General features: G+C 52.4%; 1 protein-coding gene across 4 annotated transcripts in view; it reads right to left on the reverse strand.

Annotated features, from left to right (window-relative positions):
• LOC101433468 (disks large homolog 5) overlaps window positions 1-26305 on the reverse strand; it is a 136590-nt gene that overhangs the window by 61640 nt on the left and 48645 nt on the right. For all 4 annotated transcript variants that reach the window (XM_058299298.2, XM_058299302.2, XM_058299300.2 and 1 more), the window contains exon 2: window positions 9457-9525. In XM_058299298.2, the coding sequence (XP_058155281.1) occupies window positions 9457-9525 (69 nt within the window). The remainder of the gene's footprint in view (window positions 1-9456; window positions 9526-26305) is intronic.

Here is a 26305-nt window from a genome sequence, read left to right on the forward strand (position 1 = left end):
AGCCTCACAACTGAAAAGGACCAGCTGCCCGCAGCCTGCCCGGGGAGCTGAGCGTGTGATCCCCGCTGTACAAAGGAGCGACAGGAAGGAAGCCAGGGCGAAGGCGGGACCGCGACGCCCTCCCAGGGCACGGGGGCGAGGCGGTGTGCTCTGGGCTGCGCGGACCCCCGGTGGGGGTGCGGACCCCGAAGAACGCGGCTGCAGCTTACGGCCGGAGGGACCGCGTGAGCTGAAGGCACGCAGCGTGGGCGCATCACCCCCAACACCCACGCCAGGGCGTGCTACGGTCACCCCTTGAGGAACCATTTCACAGCCGGGAAAACGGCGGGCCCCGCGCAGGCTCGGGGCCAAGGGCTCCACCAACTGCCCACCCAGCGTCGTCGGTCCTGGAGGCTTCACCCAGCAAGCGGCCCTCTCGACTCAGCCCACGGCGCTTCCTCCTGTCCTTTCACAATAATGGGGAGAGAGAGGGCAGATGAGGGGCACGAGGAAACTTCGAGAAGAATCCCAGAATGAGGCAAGCCAGGAAGTTCCAAAATAACAGCAAGTGTTGCTGAAAACCTTCTCCATTCCCGTTCAAATTAAAAAAAAAAAAAGCTTTTGGCTTTTTACTTCCATTTCAGAGTTCAAAGACATTTTGAAATGGGCACAGTCTTTGCATCATCCCCCATGTGGCCACTGAGACCCATGGAAAACGCTAATGCAAAGTGTTAATAATGGTGGGGGGAGGTGTCTACAGGAACCCTCTTTTCTGCATGATTTTTCTGTAAAACCTACAACTTCTCTAACTAAAAAAGAAATTTATGTTTAAAAAAAAAAAAAGACCGACCTCCAGAATGAGGGGCTTACTATCACAGCAAAGTCCATTCTCTCTCTCCCTGTCTTAGTTTTCTAGGGCTTTCGTAAGCACTTCCCACAAACCGCATGGCTTAAACAACAGAAAGTTCACGTTTCTAAAGGTTACAAGTCTGAGATCAAGGTGCCGCAGGGCCAGGCGTCCTCTGAGCTCCGCAGGGCTCTGGTGGTGGCTGTACTGCATGATGCTCTCTGGCTTGTGGTAAAACTCAAATCACCACCTTCGTCACACAGCTGTCTTCTCTCCGCCTGTTTCCTGTCTGTGGATTACGACCCGCTCTGATCCCGTTTGGCCTCATCTTAAATAACATCTTCAAAGATCTTACTTACAAATAAGTTTACATTCACAAGATCTGGGTAAGACTCAAATGAGTCTCTTTGGGGGACACAGTTCAATCCATAACACTCCCCATAAAACGATTCTCTGTACTGACCCACCCTAGTTCTACCCGAGGGTCACAGGGTACATCACAATGCCTCGTCTACAGAGCAGACCTATTGTCCTTTTGAAGACAATGATCATGATCCTATACCAGGCACTCTTATCAAAATGGGTAAAATAAAGAAGTGACAACACGAAATGCCGGCAAAAGTGGGAAACGCAGTAAAATTGCATGTTTAACTTTATAAGCTCATTGTTGGTGAGAAAACAAGATGACACAACCACTTTTGAAAGCAGTTTAGCAAGAGCTCATAAAGTTAAAAACGCACTTACTACAGCAAACAGCCATCCCACTTCTGGGTAATTTACGTGAGAGAAATGAAAACTTATGTTCTCACCAAAACCAGCCTGGGTGGGAAGCGGATGTGGCTCAACTGATACAGCTTCCACCTACCACATGGGAGGACCTGGGTTCGATCCCTGGGGCCTCCTGGTGAAAAAGAAGATGAGAAAGTGTGCCTGCATAGCAAGCCGTGCCCACACAAGTGCCTGTGTGGTTAGCCAGTGCCCACACAAATACCCGCACGAGTGCCTGCGTGGTGAGCCAGTGCCCGGCAAGTGAGTCACGCAGCAAGATGATGACGCATCAAAAGAGAGACAAGAAGAGAGTCAAGGTGAAATGCAGCAGAAACCAGGAACTGAGGTGGCACAATTGACAGGAAACCTCTCTCCCCATCAGAGGTCTCCAGGATTGAATCTCAGTGAATCCTAGGAGAGAAAATGAGAAGACAACACAGACAGCAAAAACAGCAGGGCAGGAAGAGGGGAAGGGGGATAAATAAATAAATCTTTAAAAACAACAATAACAACAACAAAAACCCAGCCTGGGGGGAGCAAATGTGGCTTGAGCAGTTGAGCACCCCACCTCCCACATGGGAAGTCTAGGGTTCAGTTCCCAGTGCCTCCTGGTGGGGAGGGGGAACAAAAAACAAGGGAAACAGATGTGGCTCAAGCGACTGGGCTCTTGTCTACCATATGGGAGGTCCTGGATTCGATTCCCAGGGCCTCCTGGTGAAGACGAGCTGGCCCACGCCATGGACACGGAGAGCTGACAGCCCACACTGTGGAGAGCTGGCGCTGCAAGATGACATAACAACAAAAAAAGGGAGACTCAGAGGAAAGACCGAGACACAGCAGACCAGGAAGATGAGGTGGCGCAAGCAACTGAATGCCTCTCTCCCACACGGGAGGTCCCAGGATTGGATCCTGGTACCTCCGAAAGAGAAAGAGGAGAAGAAAAACAGACATGGAAGAACACACAGCGGATGGACACAGAGAACAGACAGCGAGCACAAACAACAACGGGGGGGGGGGGGACACGCACAAACAAACAACAAGCAAAGCAAACAAACGACAAAACGAAAACCAACTCAGAGGAGCCAACATGGCTCAGTAGTTGAGTGCCGGCTTCCCACACAGGAGGTCTTGGGTTCAATCCCAGACCCCAATACATCAAAAACAAACAAACAAACAAACAAAACTAGTCTGCCTCTGGAGATAGAGTGTATGGACAAACAACTGTGCTATATCCATACAATGGACTTCTACTCAGCAATAAAAAAGGAATGAATTACTAGTATGCACAGCAGTATGGGTGAAACTCAAATGCATCATGGTAAGTGCAAGAAGCCAGACTCCAACAGCTGTGTACTATGTAATACCATTATGACATTCTGGAAAAGGCAACAACTATAGGGATGGGAAACTAAAGGAACTGGGTGGAGGGAAGCGCTGACTACAAAGCTGCAGGAGGGAAGTTTTCAGTTGATAGGAGAGTTCTGTATCTTAATTATGTCGGTGGTTACACGACTGTGCATCTGTCAAAACTCACTGAAATTTATTTTTTAAAAGGGTAAATTTTACTGTATTCAATGATACCTCAATAAACCTGATTTTTTTTTTAAATTAAAAGTAAGACAGCGTGGTGCCCTGGACTGAAGCCATCATCCCAGGAGTGGGGTGACTGGTGAAGAGCTGAGGCTTGTCACCCTCCCTCTGCCAATGAATGCAGTTACAGTAACCATTAAAAAGAAAAAGCACAGCAAAATAAAAACGAACACCAAGCCAACCATCAACAAAAACCTCCAATGCCTTTCCCACAGCTCCTTTGCACGATCCTGGTGCAGCTCTTCTTTTGGATTCAAATGTAAAACTGTCACCTGTCCCTCATTTAAACCCTTCCTCTTCCTAAGTCAGGAACCCACTCAAGAAGGCAGATTTTACTTTTCCTTGGAATGTCCAGGACAGGATTCAGAAGGTAGGGGCTTGGGCTGCAGAGGCCTGAAAAGGGGTGCTGGGAGCCGGCACAGGCCCTGGACTGTGGACCAGGGGCGGAGGAGCAGAGGCCCTGTGCCCGTCACTGGACCTCTCCTCTGGCCACCCTGCGATGCAGCTCCCCACCGATGCCAAGGCCCAGACTCGGGCTCTCTGTCCTTGGTCCCCTGGTCACCACTCTCCAGCCTCCTTGGTCTTATTGACAGCTGGGCAGGTCCCAACTTTGCTTCAGAACCCTGTGGGCCTGTGGTGCCAGGAACCGGGGAGAACACTGGCACAGGCGCTCAGGCTGGTGCAGGGGAAGCTTCTGGACCTCCACCAGACACTGGCTATCAGGGAGAAGCAGAACAGCCCCACAACTGGCCATCAGAGGCACCATGGAGCCGAGCCAACCCACCCTCACCTGCAGCCGGGAGAGCCAGCGCCACCCGAGGCCTAGGCCCGATTCCTGCAGCAAGGTCAGCTCCGCTCGGAGAACTTCCAGGACCTCCCTCGGACCTACTGAAGCAGAAAGCAGAAACCCTGGGACAGAGCCTGGCGGCGGGGGCGGGGCGGGGGGGCTGGCAAGCCCTCCAGGGAGTCTGGCTTCTGATGCCCGCTAAATTTTGGAACCGCGTCTGCAGCCAGGGTGCATTTAACAGCCAGCGTGGGCTTTGCTTTCCCTTGTTTTACTGGCTGTCCAGTAGCCACACCTGAAGGAAACCCCAGGGATGAAATGCAGGGCTATCCTCCGACCCCGCAACTACAGAAATGGAAGAAGGCTTCCTCCTTTGCCAGTACACAACTCTAGCTCAGCTCCCTCCCGGGACTCAGAAAGACAGGAGCCAAGGCGAAAGGAGGTTACAATTCCAACACAGCAGCTGCAGCTGTGCCTAGCTCCCAGCACTCCTTCCAGACACAGTACTTGTTCTAGAATCCTTGCTTCAGGGTCTGCTTCCGCAGCAATGGCCTATTGCTTCCCCATCACTCCCTCGTCTAGAGCACCATCCCTGAAAGGCCCAACTCAAGTGCCACCTCCTCCACAAAGGTCTCTGATTCAGAACTAACGACTCCACCCCCTGGGCTATTTCCTTCTGTTTTACACAGGGCAGAATAGCCACTTATCTCTCTGCCTCCCTGGCTGGATGCGAAGAGTAGGGACCATGCTAAGGAATGAAGAGAAAGCAGGCTTTCCAGAAGGGGGAAGGAAGGGTGAGAGGGCACAGAGAGCCAGAGAGCAACCCCTGCCCCCTGACGAATTATCGCTACCTTCCCCTACCAACCAGAAGCCACACTTTCAAGGAATCTCCACAGGGACACGAGGGAAATCCTGCAGCTCCTTCTCTTGCCAACCAGCCAGGAGATCTCTGTTTAATAAAACATCTCTCCTGTTACTTCCATTTGCATGGAATTTAAGGCGTGCTTTACAAATGCTGCCCAAGAATGTCTCTTCTCCTTAAAAGCTCCCCGGTCATCGAAGAAGAGAAATGAAAGGCAGCTCAGAAAATTAGGTCAGGATGAATAGGGAGAAAGAAATACCAATTGCCCAAAACGAGCGTGCATTCCCTGGGCAGACTGCACCAGCTACCCACACGGCAGGGTTGGAGCCAGGCTACAATAATGGGCCAGATGGCATGGGGGAAGCCACGTGCTGAGCGGAAGAATGTCTGAAAAGACCTCAGCAGGGAGACACTGCAACCTCCCAGGCTGTTAGCAAAGGTGTGAGGAGTCAGTAGTGGAGTCCACGTGGAGAAGCGAAACAGGAGAGAGTACCTGACGACCTAACGCCAAGCAGGTGGACTTACCAGGTGTGAGTTATGGGGGGGAAACGCTACACCCCAGGCTCCCCCTACCAATACTCTCCTATGCCGAGTATAACCTGCCAGACTTTTCCCAAATGTTCTTTTGAGAGAGATGAAAGTGGGAAAGTAGAGGTGGTCTTATTTTAGAAACCTTGCCCCGCCTTTATTTTCACAGAGACCAAGCACATGGAAACAAGCAGGCTCCATCTAAACGCTCAGTGCCCTCCTGCCAAGGGCGGTGGCGAGCTCCCAAAGGCTGGCAAGGGAAGAGCTGTCTCCTCTCACCGAGGTGGGCTGAGCCAGGAGGAATTCTCCAGGAGGTGCTGGAGCCCATCACCCATCCTGCCCCAAGCCCACCGACAGCATCTGGGACCTTGCCAGGGCTGAGTGAGGCCAGAGCCAGCCTCGGCATCACGTGGAGGGCTCCGAGAGCAGCCCCGGCCAGGCCCCACCCTGAGTTTCCAACCCAGCAGGTGTGGGGTGAAGCTGAAGAGCTGGTTTTCTCACGAGCGCCTGCACGGTCCAGGGGCCACACTTTGTGAGCCACCGGCTTGGGCACAGTGGGAAGAGAGGCACATCTGTGCAACGGGCCTTCTGGGGAAGGAGACCCAAGAGGACACAGCCGTCTTCTTCCTAGGGACCGTCTGTGCTGGGGAAGGTAGTCTATGTCCGTGCTAAGACAGTCGCCACTAGCCACAGGCGGCTACTGAACACTGGAAATGTGGCTGGGAGATGTGATTTCATTTTAATCAATTTAAATTTGAATAGCCACGTCTTTCAGCTCTGAACAGGATGCTGGAGCTGCTGCCGCAGACACCCTGCCATCAGCGTGACGCTCCCACGAAGGAGAGGGCAGAGCCAAGAGGGCCACGTGCCGCAGCGGGCCGACCTCGGGGCTGCGCCTCTCTGGTTTAGGGCCGTACGTGTGTCCCTGTTGCAGCCACGGGCCTCCTGGCCAATACAGCCGAGAGCGCCTTTAAGGCAGCCTGTGGAGAGATGTTGCTGCATACACCCAGAGGACAAGGGCGACGGGAAAGAGAAGAGCGAGGAAACCAAAACGTGGCTCCCTGGGAACCTAGGAGCGTTTGTTCCGGCTGGAAGGGGTGACGAGTGCTTTCTGCGTTAAAGGCCTGGGCACAGGCGGGGAAGCTGCCCCTGCTCCAGAGGGTCCATCAGAGGGTTGCACCCTGCCTGCCTGTGGCCGGTGGCATCGCTGACCCCTCCACCCCAGGCGCGGAGCCAGCATCACACGGGATAACACCGGCCAGCGGACTGCCCACACGGGGCCTCCCCCAGGGCACGCAAAGGGCCAGCCACACAAAAAACATCTTCCCACTCATGTCTCAAATTCCCCCGTTAATAATAAGGGTTAAGCAATTCCTCTGTCTGGAAGCCTTTTTTAAATTTCAAAGGCTCCTAGGAAAGGTAATACTTTAAACCTTAAATGTCTCTAAAAAAGAGTCTGGAGGCTGGCAGAAGGATTGCCCTCATGCACAACTGAGCAGAGTCAGAGAGACAGATAAAGCAGATACAACCCCCAGATATTGGTTCCTATGAAGGCTAAAGAGACCCATGGGAGTTATGGTCATGGCCGATGGGGTTGACTACCAGGGCAGATGGCCCCTCTTTGGAAATGGTGTTTATGTGTGAGGAATCTGGACTCAGATGGGATCTCCCTTCATAAGACTTTCATGCTAATGTGCTAGAGGTGCAGTTAACGTTAGGGTTTAAGATAGATTTAGGGGATTTGAATCTCTGGACCGACAATGTGATAACCAGGTCCTGAGCCTCAACAGACTCCAGCACCTACAATCTGATTTATTGGACTTACCACACTCAGCTAAGATGGAGTTGAAGAAGGACAATCACCACACCATGGAGCCTAGAGTGATTACAACCGAAAATGGGAGGATTGCATCCAGCATCCAGGTGGAATCTGAGCCTCCTCTTGACATAGAGGTGCAATGGACACAACCAATCCAATGTCCACATAGAAGAGGTGGCATTGGATTGGGAAAAGTGGACATGGTGGACGATGGGTGTGGGGAAAGGCAGGAAGAGATGAGAGGTGGAGGTGTCTTTGGGACATGGAGCTGCCCTGGATGGTGCCTCAGAGGTAATCACCGGACATTGTAAATCCTCACAGGGCCCACTGGATGGAGTGGAGGAGAGTATGGGCCATGATGTGGACCATTGACTATGAGGTGCAGAGGTGCCCAAAGATGTACTTACCAAATCCAATGGATGTGTCATGATGATGGGAACGAGTGTTGTTGGGGGGGGGAGAGGGGGGTGAGGGGGTGGGGTTGAATGGGACCTCACATATATATTTTTAATGTAATATTATTACAAAGTCAATAAAAAAATATAAAAAATAAAAAAAAAAAACCTTAAATGTCGAGGGGAATGAATTTGTCAGATCATTGTTACTCGTTCCCAAGGGAGAAATGAGGCACCATAAATTCACAGGGTTTTTTGTTTATTATTATTATTATTGAAAAAATGAAAATGCTCTAATGATGATCGAAGTGATGAATGCACAACTATGTGATTATACTAAATACTGCTGATGGTACACTTTGGATAAACTGTATGCTTTATTAATATATATCAATAAAATTGATTAGGTTAAAAAAAAAACCACAGGGAGCCGAGCAGAGGTGAGGCAAGAGGGGTGCATTGAGGGTTTACCCAGTTCAATTTTCTAGAAGCCCCCACCTTACCCTCTGTTGACCCTGATGCCCCACCCCCATGCCCTTCCTCAAGGGTCAGTCCCATGTTCAAAATGCCAACCACCCCACATTCGCTCGATGAGTCTAAAGACATCCAAAGCAGGCAGAACAACAAAAATGAGCATGCCACGGCCGAGAACAGGCCCCTGGCTGCTCAACAGGATGAGAGCACCCTGTTTGTCCTCTCTTCCCCTCACCACAATGGCCCCACTTACTGTAATCACTAATTAACCATCTCCCCCATGCACCCCAAGATCTATGTGTGCAATGAGGGACCAGTCCTTCCCATTCCCCACCAAACTCCAGAGCCTACTCTGGCTCATGGGAGGTCTTCAGTAAATAGGGGTCAGATTCACCTATGAACGCTCTGCCTGTGGCTAATTCTGGAATCTCAGGCATGAGGCTTCCCTGCCCTGGATGTCAACTTCCGCCTCTGTCGATATAGGGAGGAAGGAAATAATTGGACCATGACCTCTGCAAGCCCTTCTGGCTCCACAACTCCAGCACTCACCACTGAGGCGGCACCCAGCAGACTGGAGCCACAGAACCCACGCTGGGGGTGCTAGAGGATGTCACCCAGGGACCCGATTGCAGAGGTGGTGAAAGACGAGAAAAGAGACACCGCCTTCCTGCCCGTGTGTCGGTAGTGATGCGAGAGCAGGGCCGACCTCGCCTTAGGGGTCTCTGAAACCCAGGATCAGAAAGACACATCCAGTTCAGCATGGATGGCTGTCCCTGGCCCCAAGGTCACACGCTGTCCAGGGGGCTGTTTCTGCTTACAGCGGAGTCTCAAAAGGCAAACAGTCTCACGGATAGTGGTTGCCGAGGGGAACAGGCTCCCTGAGTGGGTCGACATCCTGATGGGGTGGGGGTGGGGTAATGGCAACACACGTGCCTCTCCCTGCACCCCCCTCCTTTCTAACAGCTGAACCAGAGTCCTGCCCTTCTCCATGATATGGCAGGGACATTATATATCCTGCCATAACCACTGGGATGACTGGGAGTATGTGAACTGCAATGTAAACTGAAGTCCATGCGGTGTAGCAGGGCTACAAAATGTAATCACCAAGTGCAGAAAAGGTGCCATGCTGATGGGAGAGGTTCTGATGTGGGAGGAGTGGGGGGTGGGTAATATGGGAACCTCTTACATTTTTTAATTTAACATTTTGTGTGATCTATGTATCTTTAAAAAAGAAAAGATAAAAAAAAAAAAAGAGGACTAAGTGCCAATGGGAGGAAGAGAATGGAAATGATGGGAGAGGATAGCCCTGAGGGATGTGACAAGTGAGGGCCAGAATCCAGCCCAGGAGCCGGGGGCTCTAGCCCACACCCAGACCCCACCAGCCTGGCCACCTCCCGGCGGGGTACTCACCCACACTGCTGAGGGAGCTGCTGCTCTCCGAGTCCGAAGGCATGATGGACAGGACACTGTAGGTGGAGCCTGGGGACAGAAGGAAGACAGATGGTTACCAGCCCCGGAGGAGCTGCTCGCCTCACCCAGACAGCTGCCAGACCAACTGGTCCTCAGTCAACACCGGGCCATGACGACCAACGCCGGGACTAGAACTCAGGAACCAAGAGCCAGGCAGGGGGAAGCGGGTGTGGCTCAAGAGGCTGGGTGCCCGCCTACCACATGGGAAGTCCCGGGTTCGGTTCCCAGTGCCTCCTAAAGAAGACACAGAGCAGACAACAAGCGCAAACGATGGGGTTGGGGGGTGGGGAGAAATATATAAGTACAATAAATCTTAAAAGAAAATAAAAATAAAGAGCCGGGCAGAGAAGGGGCAGTCCACCTAGCCCTCCACTGTACCTCTCTGCAACATTCTGGCTCAGGGGAGCGGCTCAAAGGGCAGAGTGGCAACTGGGAGTCCCCAGAGTGGCAACTGGGAGTCACTGGCTCCCTGCTGGGACATCTGGGGAAAGGCTTAGCCAGGGTACAACAGGCCCCAGGGATTTCCTGCGGATTGTTATCAACGTGATTCTGGCAGAGGCAGCAGGGCATCAATTAAGCATCAACCGAACTATTTGTTCTGCTATGTCTAGCTGTCCTTAATAATTTAGTCAGTGTCTTCTTCCTGATTAAACATTACTCATAAACTTATGAGCAATTACACCATCACCAAAGCCAGGGAGTAACACAGGCTTTCCTTTTTCCTTTTTTTAAGTCTTGGTTGACAATGTTAACTCCTGATCTTTGGACACAATTAATTTGAATTCAGATATTTTCAAAGCCAGGATGTTGTCCTCCTGGCATCTGGGGGAAAAACAAACCTTGGATCTGGAATCCCCATTTCTGAACCCACAACTCAAGTCTACCTAAAGAAGCTAAGTCAGGCCGAGCAAGTCACTTCAGTTTTCTGGGACTCTATTAATGATTTTAGAAACAAATGGTGTGCTTTGCTTATCAAGACTACAAATGAGGGAAGCAGATTTCACTCAACTGATAGAGCATCCGCCTATCATATGGGAGGTCCAGGGTTCAAACCCAGGGTCTCTTGACCTGTGTGGTGAGCTGGCCCATGCACAGTGCTGATGTGCACAAGGAGTGCCATGCCATAGGGGAGCCCCCCACCCAAGGAGTGCACCCTGCAAGGAGAGCCACCCCACATGAGAAAAGCGCAGCCTGCCCAGAACTGGTGCCACACACACGGAGAGCTGATGCAACAAGATGACACAACAAAAAGAGACACAGAAGAACACACAGTGAATGGACACAGAGAGCAGACCGGGGGGGGGGGGGGGGGGGGGAGGAGGGAAGGGGGAGAGAAATAAATAAAAATACATCTTAAAAAAAAAAAAAGACTACAAGTGACAGAAAATTAAGAGGGAGGGAAAATCAACTCCAATTCTTAACTGGGAGTTGGGGGTGGAGCACAACATGCAGAGATTATGGATCAAATAAAATAGGCTGATGAGAGGAATGCAGTGTTTTATACTTGGAATCAAAAGAACTATGCAGTGAAGAGTTGTGCACCATGGCACTGGGAGGGCAAGCCAGAGGTGGCTTTTTGCAGTGGAGTCTTTGAACAAGCCTTAGGGTCTTGGTAACAAAAAGCTGCCAAGAAGGAATAAATTCTTGGGCTCAGGAACAGAAATGTGGAGGCCAGATTTAAGGGGTTCTCTTCCACCTCCACTCTGGACTAGCCACCCTACACCTGGACATCCTCAGAAGGGGAGGAAGACACTGAGGAGATGGGGCAGAAATAGCCAGGGGGACTCAAAGACTTGTACAGGGGGGCAGGAGACCCCAAGGGGGGAATGGAAAGACCACGCGTGTAAGCCGAGTGGGAGGGGGCATCTGAACATAAAGGTGTGCAGGTGAGCGGGCACGTGTGCCCATCAGAAAAAGAGACGAAAGGGGAGGGAAAAAGAGAAAGCAAGGAAAAAGAAGGATTTGGGCAATGGGGAGAACAAGGACAGTGGCCAGGAATGACCGCAGCCTCTTTAGCACACTTTCTGGGTTTAAGCTCTGAAGAACCTGAGGGTGTTTAGACTGGGTGGAAGGGAACAGGGAGGTGTTCTAATCCAAACAGGACTGGGATTAAATGCGTCCTCTATGGCCTTCGGCAACAGAACTGGGAACAGCGGTTGATGCTGGAGGAAGCTGCAGCTCTCCACAAGCTGGGACACGCACCGACACGCTTCCTGCTCCAGGGGCCTCCAGTTTCTTGGGGTGAAATCCCCTCAGGCGCCCGTGTTCGCAGCAGGCCCGGCGCTCACTGGGCTTGTGCTTATCACCCAGGATGTGTCCAGCTCCAAAGGGAGATGGACCCAGAAAACCCTGATCCATCCCGAACTTCTACGATCTCACTGAAAACTGAATGAGGGGAGCCGACGTGGCTCGAGCAGCCGAGCACCTGCTTCCACATGGGAGGTCCCGGGTTTGCTTCCAGTGCCTCCTAAAAACAGCAAGCAAACAAAAAACCAACTCAGGGGATGGGATGTGGCTCGGTGGCTGAGCACCCTCTTCCCACAGACGAGGTCCTGGGTTCAGTCCCTAGCCCCAGGACCTCAAAAAACAAAACAAAACCGTATTCAAGGCTCAGCCTCCCACATTTAAAGTCAACCCACCCGCTACAGCTTTCCTGCCCATTCACACCTCCACATTTTGGTCTCAGCAAAACAATGCGCAACATGATTTTTTCCAAAGTCTCTCTCTTCCCATTCCATAAATATTAATTGTTGCTTACAGATCTGTGAAACCAAGTCAAATTTCACGTTAGGCAAATCCACTGGTATCTTTCAAGATCAAGAACCCAACGCAAGGTCTATCTCCTAAACTCAATCGCCATTTTTAAATTTTTATTTCTTAAACGGTACTGGGGATTGAACCTTGGAACTCCTGCATGGGAAGCAGGCACTCAACCACTGAGCCACATCTGCTCCCCAGTTTTTTCTTTTAATGGGAGTAAGGGAGGCTAGCTGGGTGGCTTTTTTTTTTTTTTGGTAAAACGCCTCCTAAGAAAAGCCAGCACAGATGGGCGCAAACATTCTGCTCGGAGGCCTCTGCTACGCCCAATCCTCCTTGTGACGCTGCAGCCTGCTCTCCACTCATTTTCAAGGTTGGCATCAACAGTGCCCCATCTTCCACTCAGGTGCCCTCCTGTTCACCCCCCCATGGTGTGTTCCACTGTTAATTAACGTGGCAGACGCCGCCTCCCTCGGCGGGGGGAGTCCCCCGGCCAACGCCGACACGTTCTGTCCCTCTGCCCGGTCCCCCAGTCCTGACCCGGGGCAGGGTGACATCTCTCTGCATCTCTGGGCATCACCTCCCCCCCCCCCCCCCCCAAATCAGCTGGCAGGGCTCCTAGGAGCCGGGGGCGGGGGTCAGGAGTGATTGTAATTGGAAAGAGCCCAGATTTTACAATGTTCTCAGCGCCTTGGACGTCATGGGGGGGGGGAGCCTGAAGACGCTGTTGTCTTGGTCACACCTTGTCTCTGCCCCTATTGTTGTCTTAAAAGCCTGTGTGGTCAGGGCTGTCGGGAACAGGCAAAGACAGATCCTCCTGGAGTCACGCCGCGTCCTTCCAGGCTGGTGTCCCGGGAATTTCACAATCAAATCCGGAGGCCGATGCGAGTCCCGTCCACTCCCACGCTTCCCTGCCCAGTGGCCCTCAGGGTCCGCCACTGCCCAGTCCAAGCTCCACCCCAACCCACCCTGTAACCTGAGGCAGCTCCAGACGTGGGCGGGGAGAAATGGGAGATGATGAGCACTCCCCAGCGCACGGAGAGGCCCGGGCTACCCAGGAAGCAGAAGCAGCCCCCTCCCGTCCCCCACCCCCCCACAGAGCCCGGACGGGTTCAGGAGGCTCAGAGGCTCCTGCAGTGCCCCAAGCCCAAGCCTGTGCAGAAGTCCCCAGGGGACCCAGAGAAATCAGTCGGATGAGAGCGATCTGGAAGCATTTCCAGAAAAGGAAAGGCTGAGGCCACGCTTCAATGGGTCAGAGTGATATATCTGCAAGTTTGCCATCAGAGGAATTATCCCGGGACCTCGTCAAAGGACAGTTTCCCACTCCAACGGGGGTGGGGCCTGAGGGTCTGCACTTCTAACAGGCTCCCAGGAGATGTGGTCTGGACAGGGGCCCTCGCACTTGCAGGAGATGGGCAGATGGGGTGCCAGTGCGAGTGGCGGCAGAGCCCTGGGGGGGAGCCCGACTGGGACCGGGGACCCCCGGGACGACAGGCCTGGTCCCCGAGCAGCGTCTGCATCCTTCCCAAGGCCCCGCCTGGCCTCTGCGAATTCTGTTTACTCTGTGACTCAGGCCGTCGGGTCACAGGGACCACTTCAAAAGCACTTCCAGTAAAATCATCCAAGCAAAAAAAGAGAACGCCCCAGCCCTAGGCCCCGAGCCTGCAGGGCCCAAGAGAGTTGGGGGCGCCCTCTATGCAGCCCTTCATTCACCTGCAGCTTGCAAAGGTGGGGGGGGGGGGACGACACACCAGGACGACCAGGACACACTCTTCTGCCACCCGGCAATGAAGCCCTTCACCCGGGACTCGTCCGCCTCAGCCTTGAACACCAGGCGGAGCTCTTCCCGTTCTGCCTTCCCCAGCCTTCCAAGGAAAGGCTCACTGGCCGCGGGACCCCGCCCACTCCGCCCCCCTCCCCAGCACCTCGGGAGAGGGGAAGCGGTGCTCCCGGGGGCTCTGGGGTCCCTGAAGGCAGAGCAGGGGGTGCTGCCCGCACACTACCAGGCCCCCCTTTGCCCACCTCCAGATCACACCCTGAGGGACCCACCACCCCACACTCATGGGTGTCGGTCAGGATCCCGACACACGCCCTGAGCCCTGCGAGGCACCGGGCTAGGTTTCAGTAGAAGACAAGCCGGGGGCCCAGAAGCCTTGGGGGCTACTCACCTGCTGTGAGACTCTATGGAAATCCCTGCCCCTCTCTGGGTCTGTAAACCGAGGCAGCACACTGCCGTGATGAGAACATGGATGCCAGAGCCAGCCTGCCTGAGGTCACCTCTCTACTCTGCCACTTACCAGCTGTGTGCCCTTAGGTAAGTGACTTAGCCTCTCTGTGCCCAGTTTGCTTATCTGTAAAATGGGATCATAGCAGGACTTACCTCATGGAGATGTTGTGAGGTCATCTGAGTTAATAAATAAAAAGCGCCTGACACAGCACCTGGCATGGACAGCAGTCCAAGGGTATGCTCCTGTTTTTATCTTCAAAGGAGACCACTAAGTGCCAGGACTGAGCTGAGCACGTCACATGCACTGTCTCATTTAATTCCCCTAACAATCCTGTGGTTATCATGATCATCATTTTACAAAGGGGGAAACTAAGGGTTAGAAAAACGGAGCCACTTGCTTAATAAGGGTCATGGTACAGCTAATAAGGGGACAACAAGGAAACAAAGCCAGGCAATCTGGCCCCAGTGCCTGTGCTCTTAGCCCCTGTATACAGTACTTCTGCCTGGCTCTAGAAATGCAAATGCAGTCAGGGAGGACTTCCTGGAGGAAGGGGTCTGGAGTGAGTGGTCCCTGGGGGCTGGTGGCCTTGGATAAGTGCAAGAGAAGCCAGATCAGCTTGAAGCCAGACAAGCAGCAGAACCTGCACCCTGTGCAAGTGAGAAGCCTCCAGGCCCAGGGCCGCCCAGAATAGACGCTCCAGGGGCGGGGGCTTGTTGCCTCCCCACCCTCCTCCCCCCTCTAAGGCATTCTGAGCTGAGCAAGAAACGAGAAAAGGGGAAGGGGGGGTCAGCCCTCACTGGAGAATCACTCAACTCCGTGCTGCAGAGATAAGGCGGTGGGAGGGGGAGCTGTCGGCTCATCACCCGGTGCAGAGCCCCCTTTCTGCTTCCGAGGTCCCCGAGGTGCTGGGAGGGTGCCTTCAGCTGCTAAGAAGCCTCCCTGCAGGCCTGTGCCCAGGGCCCTGCAGCTCCCCTGGGGGCCTCAGACTCCGGCACTGTAACAGCTCAGTCCAAGGCTGCGGGCCCCGAGACCCAGACTTGAAGGCTGCCAGCCCCCAGCATTCCAGGAGAAGTGACCGAGGGACGGGGGACCAAGGGACAGGGGACAGAGGCCCGGCGAGCGGCTGCACTGCACATGCACGTGCCCACCTTGAGGGGGGGAAACACTGTTCTCCTGACATGCCCCGAAGAAGTGGGTGACAGAGGACCCCGGCTACCTCTGGGTCAGACACAGATTCACCCAAACGGGCACCCTTCAAAGTATCAGGTTCATAAGTTAAAGACCTAAAATTGGTTTTCCCCAGCTGAGATGCAGCTGCAGTGTCCTTGACAAAGTTTTAAACAAGAATAATCAGGGAGAAGATGTGGTTCAACCGATTGGGCACCTCCCTCCCACAAGGGAGGTCCCGGGTTCATTTCCTGGTGCCTCCTAAAAAGAACACGAGCACTCAACGAACAGACACAGAGAGCAGACAGCGACGTACAAACCACTGGGGGGTAGGGGGCAGGTAGAGGAATAAATAAATAAAATAAATCTCTAAAGAAAAAATAATCAAACAGCTGATGTACCAGAGTAATGATGCTCATTTCCCCCTTTTCGAGTCATTGTAAGGACAGCAGTCTGTCTTTCAAGGGTGAATGGGAGTATCCATTTCCCAGGTAACTGGAGAGTTAAAGCTGAGAGCGTGCACAGAAAATCTGCAGGGGGCAGCATGACCAGGAAGCACGCCTGCTGGGCTCCAAGCTCACAGTTTAAACCCTTCTCCCACAACTCTGGGGACCACCTATAAAGTAACAGGCTGAACAAGCAGATTCTGAGAAACTCTCAGCTGTCAATTTTGCCCCCTTACCTGCTCAGAAAGCAAAGATAAGAAAACAGGGAAAGCAAAGCATACACAGCCATAAGTAATCATTCAACACTATTAAAATAAAGGCCTTCTCTCACTAACCTTTGTTTCTTTTTTTTCCTGGTATATGAAGAAGGAAAGATGGAAGTCTTGAATTTTGGAAGAAAAAAAATAGCAGTCAGAAAGCTTGCTTTCCCTCATCAGCTAAGCAAAGGTTCCTGGAGGTTTTTGGAAAGGCCTATGTCTGATGAAAGTCACTTTCCTTTGTTCCTCTCCTTTTTAGAGCCTCAGGATGGAGGCAGGAGAGGGAGAAGGAAACTGGGGGGGGGGGGGGGGGGAGAGGAGGAGGTTGCCAAGACCTTCAATTGGCCCCAGGGCCCGAGGTGAGAACACCTCTCCATCCTGCCTCTCCATCACCGAACACAAGTCCTGCTTCCTGCTGTCATCTGGCCAGCCACGAGACAGTGTTCCACCCAGGAGGCCCAGCAGGAGGGCCCTCAGCAGGGTCTGGGGAGCTGGGCCACAGCGCACACCCCGGAGGGTGGAGGATGGACTGGGACCAGCTTCAGGAGCCCCCACCACCATGCAAGGATCATCAGGGCACACGGTCATGATCAACGGACGCGGCCCAGCCTGACCTGCACCCCAGAGGTGGGCACAGAGGCGCCAGCCACAGCATCTGCAGCAACAGCAGCAGCAAGCTCCCCTCTGCTCTGCCTGCTCCACACAGCGAGTGTCCCCGGCACGAGGACACAACCGAGAGGGCACAGGGAGCCTGAGCAGCCACTGCCTCTGCCCTGGAATAAACCTCTGAGAGCACGAGAGGACACGACGGGCAGGAAGCAGCTCCTGGAAAGGCGCAGCGCCAGCTCCCTCCAGCTCCAGCGCCCCAGCAGTGCTCCCTGTCCCCTTCTCAGCAAGACACAGAAGAGGCAGCTGCCTCCCTCACACACTGCACCGCCCCGCGTCCCCCACAGAGCGCACCAACCACCTCGGGCACAGGCAGAGGCTCCGGGGCCAGACGGCCCGGCTCAAACCCGCCACCTTCCAGCTGTGTGACTGGGGCAAGGTGCTTCAACGTTCTGGCTGTTTCCTCATCTGTACAAAAGGAAGGAGAGCGGTGGGCTCTGGGGACTCAGTTATGCTGCAACAAGGAGAGACAGGCAGAGCCTTAGATTGGGCATGAGGGAAGAGGGCCATAAAGCCTGCCTCTCCCCGGTAACCTGGCTCTCCTGGCCACCTAGGTATGGCAGGGCACGGCCTCACCTCTGCGGTGTAGACTGTGGGCTGCTACCAGCTAGTCTTGGCAGATGACCACCAGCCTTCCCTGGAACACGGGGCAGCTTTATGGCTCAAGCTGCTTGCGCCCCTGAGGTGCCTCCTATTACCCCACCCCCAGGACCTGACGGCTCTCCTCCAAATGGGTGTCCCCCCCACTGCACACCAGCCTCTCGACGTCTGAGTGCAGCCCTGTGCCTCTGCTTTCTTCTCCTTTAGGGAAAGGGGGCCCCCACACCCCTGCCACCATTCCGCCGGTCATGGCCAATTCCCAGCCATCCCCCTTCTCCCCTCTTGAGCTCCCAATTCCACCATTCCATCAGAACAAACACGGGTGCCCGCCATGAGCTTGGCATCATACCAGGCCCTGCATCTGCTTTCTCACCCAGTCCTCACAGCCATGTGCACGTGGCCTCAGGCAAGGAGCCGGAGGCACCAGAAGAAGTGCCCGTGCTCTGGACAGGACACTGCCCCTGGGACTCAGATGCCCCCGAGTATGCACCAAATGCTCACTGAACACCGTTCCAGGTACTCGGGATGCAGCAAAGAACAAGACGGACAAAGTCTCCGCCCTCATGGAGCTCACGTTGGCGGGAGGCGGGTGGTCAGCAAAGTAAACCAATCAACAAATATAAACTGTATCAGGTGATAAGTGCTATGGAGAAAAATGCAGCAGGGTGCCTGCTGTAGGGAGGAGAGGTGGCTGTTTTGTCCAAGGGTCAGGGAAGCCGCTCTAAGAAGGCCACATTTAAGCAGAGACCTTAGGAAAATGCAGAGTAGGAAGCAGATGTGGCTAAAGTGATTGGGTTCCGTCTATCAAACAGAAGGTCCAGGGTTTGAGTCCCAGGTCCTCCCGGTGAAGGTGAGCTGGCCTGAGTGGAGTGCTGGCCCATGTGGAGGGCTGGTGCAGCAAGATGACACAACAAAAAGAGACACAGAGAAGAAACAGTAAGAGATGCACAGACCAGGGAGCTGAGGTGGCACAAGAGATTGAGCACCTCTCTCTCACTGCAGAAGGTCCCTGGATCGGTTCCCAGTGCCATCCCATCTAAAGAGAAGACAAGCAGACACAGAAGAACACACAGCAAATGGACACAGAAAGCAAACGCAAGCACAAAACAATGAAGGGGGGGCGGGGTATAGAAATAAATAAATAAATCTTAAGGGGAAAAAAGAAAATGCAGAATGCTGGAGAAATGTTCTTTCAGGCAGAGGGAAAGCAAGTGCGAAGTCTGGGGCAAGACTGTGCTTGATGAGTTCCAGAAACAGCAAGGAGGCCGGTAGATCTGGGTGGAGTGCAGAAGTGAGAGGGGCAGCAGAAGCTGGCTCCTGCAGGGCCTGTCCACCCCAGGGAGGATATTGGGTTTTATCCCAAATGAGATGGGAAACCTTGGGAAGGTCCTGAGTGGAAGACAGACACAGTCTGCCTTACATTACCTTAAGATCACCAGACACTGCGCTGAACACCGTCCATAGGTAGGGCAGGTGGAAACCAGTTAGGGAGCAACTGCAGCCATCCAGGAGAGCGACACTGGCGCTCAGACCAGGCTGGCAGGAGTGAGCTGGAGCACAGTGGCTGGTGGGCAGGGATATTCTGGACAGGGAATAAATGGGGAAACCTGTCAGAGAACAGGCAGGAGGGGCAAAAACAAGGAGCTAGCATGTGGCCAGGCTGCGTCTGAGATGTCTACAGACTCACGAGCGGAGACACGAGGGAGGCCCTGGGATGGACCAGTCTGAAGTTCAGGGGTGAGGTGAGCATCAGAGAAATAAGCTGGGAATTATGTCAGAATACGCTTAGTATATGAAAGTGATTAAAATGGGGAATTTAGGTTGTGTGTATGTTAACAGAGTAAATAAATAAATAAATAAAATAAAAGAACTGCATAGCACAAAGAGTGAACCCTAATGTAAACCATGGACTATAATTAATAGTAGCATTATAATAATATTGTTTTACCAGTTGTAACAAAGTCACCACACTAATGCAAAATATTAATGAGAGGGACAGGCATGATTATATGGAAACTTGGAACTTTGTGCATGATTCTTCTGTAAACCTATAACTGCTTTAATTGAAGGAAAAAAAAAAAAGAGTGAAAGAAAGAAAGAAAAAGGCAACAAGAGTTGATGGGATCACCTAAGGGAGGAGTGAGGATAGGGAGGATAGAGGAGAGGTCCAAGGACCAAAGCCTCAACATTTGAGGGTGGGGGATAAGAGGAACCAACAAAGACGACAGAGGAGGAGTGGACAGTGGGGTAGGAGGAAAGCCACAAGTCCAAGTAAAGACACTGAACACAACAGGATGTACTCTTGATTCTTAGAGTGACCTGCTATGTCCAGGCTGCTTAATAGTGAAGGTGAGAAAGATAAGCCACTCACTCCTGACCCAAACTGTACCTGCACTCCACCTATCTCCTGAATTTGCATAGCAAGGAGACTGGTGGAGGTGAATCAGAGACCTCTTTAGGGAGAGCCTACAAGGTACACTGGGCATCTTACATGTTATGGCTCAAGGCTTGAAGTTACACTCCCAACTCCTAGTAGCTGCTAACACTGAGTACTTGCTGCAGAAAAGGCACTATTTATATGGATAATTTCAGTGAATCCTACCAGACACATACTATTATCAGCTCATCTTCTAGATGGTGAAATGTAGGCTCAGGGGGAATAAACAACTTGCCCCAAGGCCACAAAGCTAGTAAGTGAGTCTAGATTCAAACATGACCCATCCACTGACCCTATCCTAACTCACTGGTCCCCCGCCCCAGTGGACAGCACAGGACGAGAGCAGCCATCCCCCTGCTCCGTGAAGACACTCAGGAGAGCACCTGAGAGCTACCAACTGCTGGATCACTGACAAGGGGGGTGCTGCCAGGAAGTGGCCTGGGGGCCATCTTTCAACTCTGCAGCCAAGGTTATCCTTTCCAACAGTGGGAAGGAAGGAAGGAGCAGGAGAAATGGGTTTCTGACTCCCTGCTGCACATCCTCAGCCGCAAGCCTTCTCCTCTGGTCCTGGCTTTGGTCCCCACCGCTTGACCCTGTCACTCATCCCACCATCAACTTCTCCAGGGCCACCCAGGAAAGACCAGTCCAATCTCTGAAACAAGCTAGAGAAATATCTCTGGGTTAGAAGGCAGCAGGCAATGGAATGAGCCAATGGGGTTTTGAGAACCTGTTCATGACTCCAGTGCCTGGACTAGAAGGCAAAAGAAGTGCAAGAGGCCTCTGTGGAAGACGGTTTGGTGGTACCTCAAGAAGGTGAATACAGAGCTGCCATATGATCCAGCAATCTTGTTACTAGGAAGATATTCAGAAGAACTGAAAGCAAGGACACAAACTGACATTTGTACACCTATGTTCAGAGCAGCATTATTCACAATTGTTTAAATATGGAAACAAACTGAGTGTCCATCAACCAGTGAATGAATAAACAAAATGTGGTATATACATACAATGGAATACTATTCAGCTGTAGGAAGAAACAAAGTTGGGATGCATATGGCAACATGCATGAACCTAGAGGATGTTAAGTTGAGTGAAATAAGCCAGACACAAAAGGACCAATATTGCATGGTCTCACTAACATGAACTAAATACAATGAGTAAACTCATAGAGGTGAACTCTAGAGTACGGGTTATAGGAAACAGAAGATGGGTTTAGAATGGGAGCTGATGCTTAATGTATGCAGCATTATTAAAATGAACAGAATTGATGGCAACACTTTACAGTGAGTTTAACTACCACGGCTGATTTATAAATGTGATTGGGGCTGAAAGGGGTACTATGTGGAAGTAAATGCCAATTGAATAGAAACCAGACAGTAATCCAGGGCATGTATACAGTGATTTTGGTGGTAGATTTAGATTAAAAATGCTCTTCTTTTATACAGTGCTAAGAATATGGTGATATGCTGGAAAATTACAACTAATGTAATTTGTGGGCAATAGTTAACAGTAATATAATATTTTGCAGCAACGGCAAGAAGATATTTCAATACTAAGGGACACAATAGGGGGAGATAAGAGGCTATGAGATTTTTCCTTTCGGAGTAATGAAAATGTTCTAAAATTGACTGAAGTGGTGACAGCACAGTTCTGATGAAAACGAGAGCCACTGAGTGTGCACTTTGAATGGACTGTACAGAGTATGGGACTGTATCACACAGTGAATTCTGTGGTAGATGACAGACTTTGATTAACAGGACAAATATGAGAACATTTTCTCCTGAACGATTAACAAATATAATATTAATACAGGGTGTTGATAATTGATTAGGATGGAGGGAAAATATACCAAGTGTAAGATAGGGGCTATATTAGCAGTAAGATTTTGATGATGCTCTTTCACAGTCTGTAACGAATGTTTCACAGCAATGCAAAGTGCTGGGGGTGAGGAGATGCAAAGGAGCCTTGTATGAGGACATGCATGTTTGTTTTGTCAATTCACAAATGGTACTGTGCATTTATGGTTTATGTGTGTTCATATATGAATGATATACTTAAATACATTTTTATTTTAAAAACTGCAAAAGGTGGCTCTCCCCACTGTCTCCTTAATGCCACACCACCCCTCCAAGTGGTCATTTTCCATTCATCTCAGTTCAGGGGAAGCCAGGGAGCAGCTGGAGGGAATGGAGGCCCTGGGAACGGCTCAAGTCCCAAGGCCTGAGTTGGAAGGTGGGGTCAGGACAGGACACGCTAGGTGCAGTCAAAGGTCAAGGTTCATTCAAGGAGGTGCCAAAAGGTCACTCCCGGGTGATTTCAGTCCACAAAGGTGGAGGAGGGGGAGATACAAAGGAAAGGTCGTGTCTTCATCAGCAACCCTTCTTATTCCAATACCGGCAACGCCAGCGATGGGCTGCTCGGTTCCTTGCCTCCTTCCTCGTAGACTTTGCGGGGCACCTTGAAAAGTCCTCCAAGCCTGGGCCCCCAGGAGCAGCAAGGCCTGGCGAATCCCTCCCCTAACATAGTATTCCTGCTGAATTTGAATGTTCCAGGACCCCTGCCCCAGGTGGGGGAGGCACAAAGTAACCATACAGTGGTGACGGGACAGGCCAGGGGACAGATGCACCTGGGCTCTCCCTGGCTTAGCCACCTACCAATACGGGGACCACGGACATGAGCGTCAGTTTCCTCATCTCTCCACGGAGGCTAAACAGTCTTTATCTGCATTTCAGGGGGGTTGTGCCCAGGACATGTGATAACAGATGCCACAGTGCTTTGTGACTGGAAAGGAACTCCTGATGAATGTTACAGCTAACGTGTGCAGGTGTCCCGAGTATCACCCTCTCCCAGAGGGCACTGTGTGCCTTTTCCAGTCCCCTTTGCTCCTCTACTTTCACCATTAGCCAATTTGCTTCCAGAAGCTACTCCTCATTTCCTCTACTCATATTTAAAACACACACACAAACAAGAAGGAAAATAAATACAAAAACAAGAGTTTTACATCCTCTCTCTCTGTTACCTACTGGTCATTCCAAATCCTTGAGCCCTGAGGGTACCTCAAGCCCCACCTAGTTTTGCACAATCCTACAGAGAATTTGCTTCCTACAGGCCAGTGCCTCAGCTCCTCAGTCTTGGAATTCAAGAATGCCAGAGGCTTTTGAGCACAGGATGGAGCCAGCAGGGGTGACCTCCAGCAGCCAGGAGCAGAAAAGACTGCTCTCTGCTTCCACAAGGAACAGGGGAGCAGTTGGGATGTTCTGGCAAGAGCTCCCCTGAATCCCTGCTCTCGGGGGAGTTGAGGAGGGAAGACACAAGAGATTGTGCAGAGGTGGGGGAGTGAGGTTGCGGAGACACTAGGTGGGGAGTACAGGAGGGCGCTGGGTTGGGGCGTCCACTTCATAGGGGCAGGGCACCCAAAAGGGAAGAGCTACCTAGGCGAGAGGAGAGCGCGTGAGACACGCCAGGTGGCAGGCGCTGAAGAACGCCTCCACGAAGGCGGTCAGCCGACGCAGGAACTGGAGGCTGGGCCGGGGAGGGCGTCCCCAGCCAGCACAGCCTATTTGGGGGTCATCCCAGGGAGCCTGCAGGGTGAGTGGCAAGCCCAGAGCCACGGCCTGACCACGTGAAGTCCTTGGATAAAGAGAGTGGAGGGGAGAAGTGGGAGGGGAGGAGAGGAATGGAGGAGGGGGAGGGAGGGAAGGGCCTGCTCCAGGACTTAGGAACTCGTGAGAGAAGTGCGGTTCTAGGCATACACAGGGCAGAACCTGGGAAATATCACCTATGAGGACAGGAGAAGCAAGAAGGCTTTCTGGAAAAGACACAAAGGAGACACAAATTGGACACTCAGGGAGGCAGGAGCGGTGTTCCACAAGGGGGAAGGAGGCGCTGGCCTGCCACGGGGAATGTGGAGGGCGGATGTGAAAGGAAAGGAAACCAAGTCTTTGATTTGGTCGTTTGGGGGCCAGGCAGCAGCAGTAAATACAGAGCAGGAGGCCACACTGAGGCCCTGCGGGGAAGGGGCCCCCAGGGGATGGATTCATTCCTGAGGTCTGCTCTGGGCCAGAAGAGGAAGCTCCTGGGCCCACCGCGGGGGGTTCGAAGAGCAGGTGTGCCTCCCAGAGCTCCACTTCACGGGGCTTACTTCTTAGCAGGCTTACTATTACCAATTGCTGATGTGCATTAAACTCCAAAACCCAATCTGCTTCTCTAACATTCTTGAAGTGACTGGGATTGGAAGAGCCTCCAGGGAAAACTGAAAGGACCATTCTCCTCCTCCATCTAGTCTTTCTTTAAAGCCCCTGGGTCTTTCTGGGAGGCCTAAGGCAGATGGCTTTCCAACCCAAGAGGAGCCTTAGGATACTAGAGAGGGTCCGCTCCCGAAACCACGGGCATCTGTCACATTTTCCAAAAAGGACAGCTGCACACACGCACATGCAGAAACCCACTTCCATATCAAATGTTCTGCTGGTTACACCAAAAGCAGGGCTGAGGATCCTAGAGCGGACTCTGGCCTGCAGACCCACAGCACCAGCCCACTCAACGAGGCAGTGTTCGTGTGGGTAACCTGCCGGTCGGGTCCTCCCCGCACCAAAGAAAGATGAACCACCACGAGTATTCTCCTCGGTCAAATCCAGGAACAAAGCTCTCTGTTGTGTTCCGGTTTCACAGCTACATTTCCGTGAGTCCAAGCACTCACATTTACCTTCAACTTGACTGCAATTTTATATTCACTCCAATGCTCAGAAAACAGACCCACGATCATTCTTGTCTGAGCTGCAGAGAGGAGCCCCTCCCCAAGGCAAAATCTGGGCACGCACTGCAGTCTCTCAATTGCCACAAGTCAACCACAGGAAATGGGGGAGGAGATCAGAGAAGCATTTCACATGTACAAAAGGATGTGGGTTATCCTTCACACAGGCCTCCCTCAAGAGAAAAAGTTGATTTGAGTAAAAAGAGAAAATATTTCACTATTTTGTGCATAGGGCAAAAACCAAAATTTCTTATCCCCCCAAAACCAAAGAATACACCAAATGACAGCAAAATGCACCAATCCCAAAGATGTGAGCTTCCTTTTTCCCCACCCCCCCACTATACCGAGTGCAGATGCCCTGCCTGGCTCACTGCTGGATCACTGTGCTTGCTCTCTCTAGCTACTGCACCAGCTCAGTAAGGAGTGCAGAGGAAGTTTGGATCCAGGTTTTCTTTTTTTTTTTTAAAGATTTATTTTTTATTCATTTCTCCCCCCACTCCCATCCCCTGTTGTCTGCTCTCTGTGTCTATTCACTGTGTGCTCTTCTGTGACTGCTTCTATCCTTATCAGCAGCACCGGGAATCTGTCTCTTTTTGTTGCGTCATCTTGCTGTGTCAGCTCTCCGTGTGGGCAGCAGCATTCCTGGGCAGACTGCACTTTCTTTCGCGCTGGGCAGCTCTCCCTACGGGGTGCACTCCCTGCGCATGGGGCTCCCCGACCTGGGGGACACTCCTGTGTGGCAGGGCACTCCTTGCTTGCATCAGCACTGCACCCTGCGTGGCAGGGCACTCCTTGCTTGCATCAGCACTGCGCATGGGCCAGCTCCACATGGGTCAAGGAGGCCCGGGGTTTGAACCTCAGACCTCCCATGTGTAGGCAGATGCCCCATCTACTGGGCCAAGTCCGCCTCCCCAGGCTTTCTTTTAAACTTCAGCCTCCTAAGAGCTTAAGGGGGTCCATATCCCTGACATTTCACAGAAGTCCAGAGGAGGACAACTTAAGCTAGGTCACACAGCAAAGGTGGTGACAGCACCAAGAACTCCCAGGCCACAAGCCAACCTACAACTCTGCTGGAAGGGGCTGAAGGCAGAAGACGCCAGCACCTGCAGTTAAAGCAGCCACACAGCGTGGCCCAAAGCAGCCCGCGGGCATCCTCGCTAAGCTTTCTCTGCCTGCTGTGGGACCCGAGGGGGAGGGACAGTCGGTCAGTTTGGCTTCTGGCCATCAGCCCCCAAACCTGGCCCCTCATCAGAATCATCCAACTGCTCTTTGAAAACGCCAAGTCCGGGGCCCTTTCCTACATCCAAGAATCAGCGCATCCAGGAGTGCAGCCTGGGAATCCGGCTTGCGAAGGTGCTCTCCAGGCGATGCTGATGGGCCGCCCAGTTTGGGAGTCCCCGTCCTGGCTGCACACGCCCCACAGCTACCCATGACCTCAGAGCCTCCTAAAACCCTACACTGCCCCTGGGTCCCCCAAGACC

The sequence above is a fragment of the Dasypus novemcinctus genome, chromosome 6 (genome assembly GCF_030445035.2).
Source record: "Dasypus novemcinctus isolate mDasNov1 chromosome 6, mDasNov1.1.hap2, whole genome shotgun sequence".
Classification (NCBI taxonomy): Eukaryota; Metazoa; Chordata; class Mammalia; order Cingulata; family Dasypodidae; genus Dasypus; species Dasypus novemcinctus.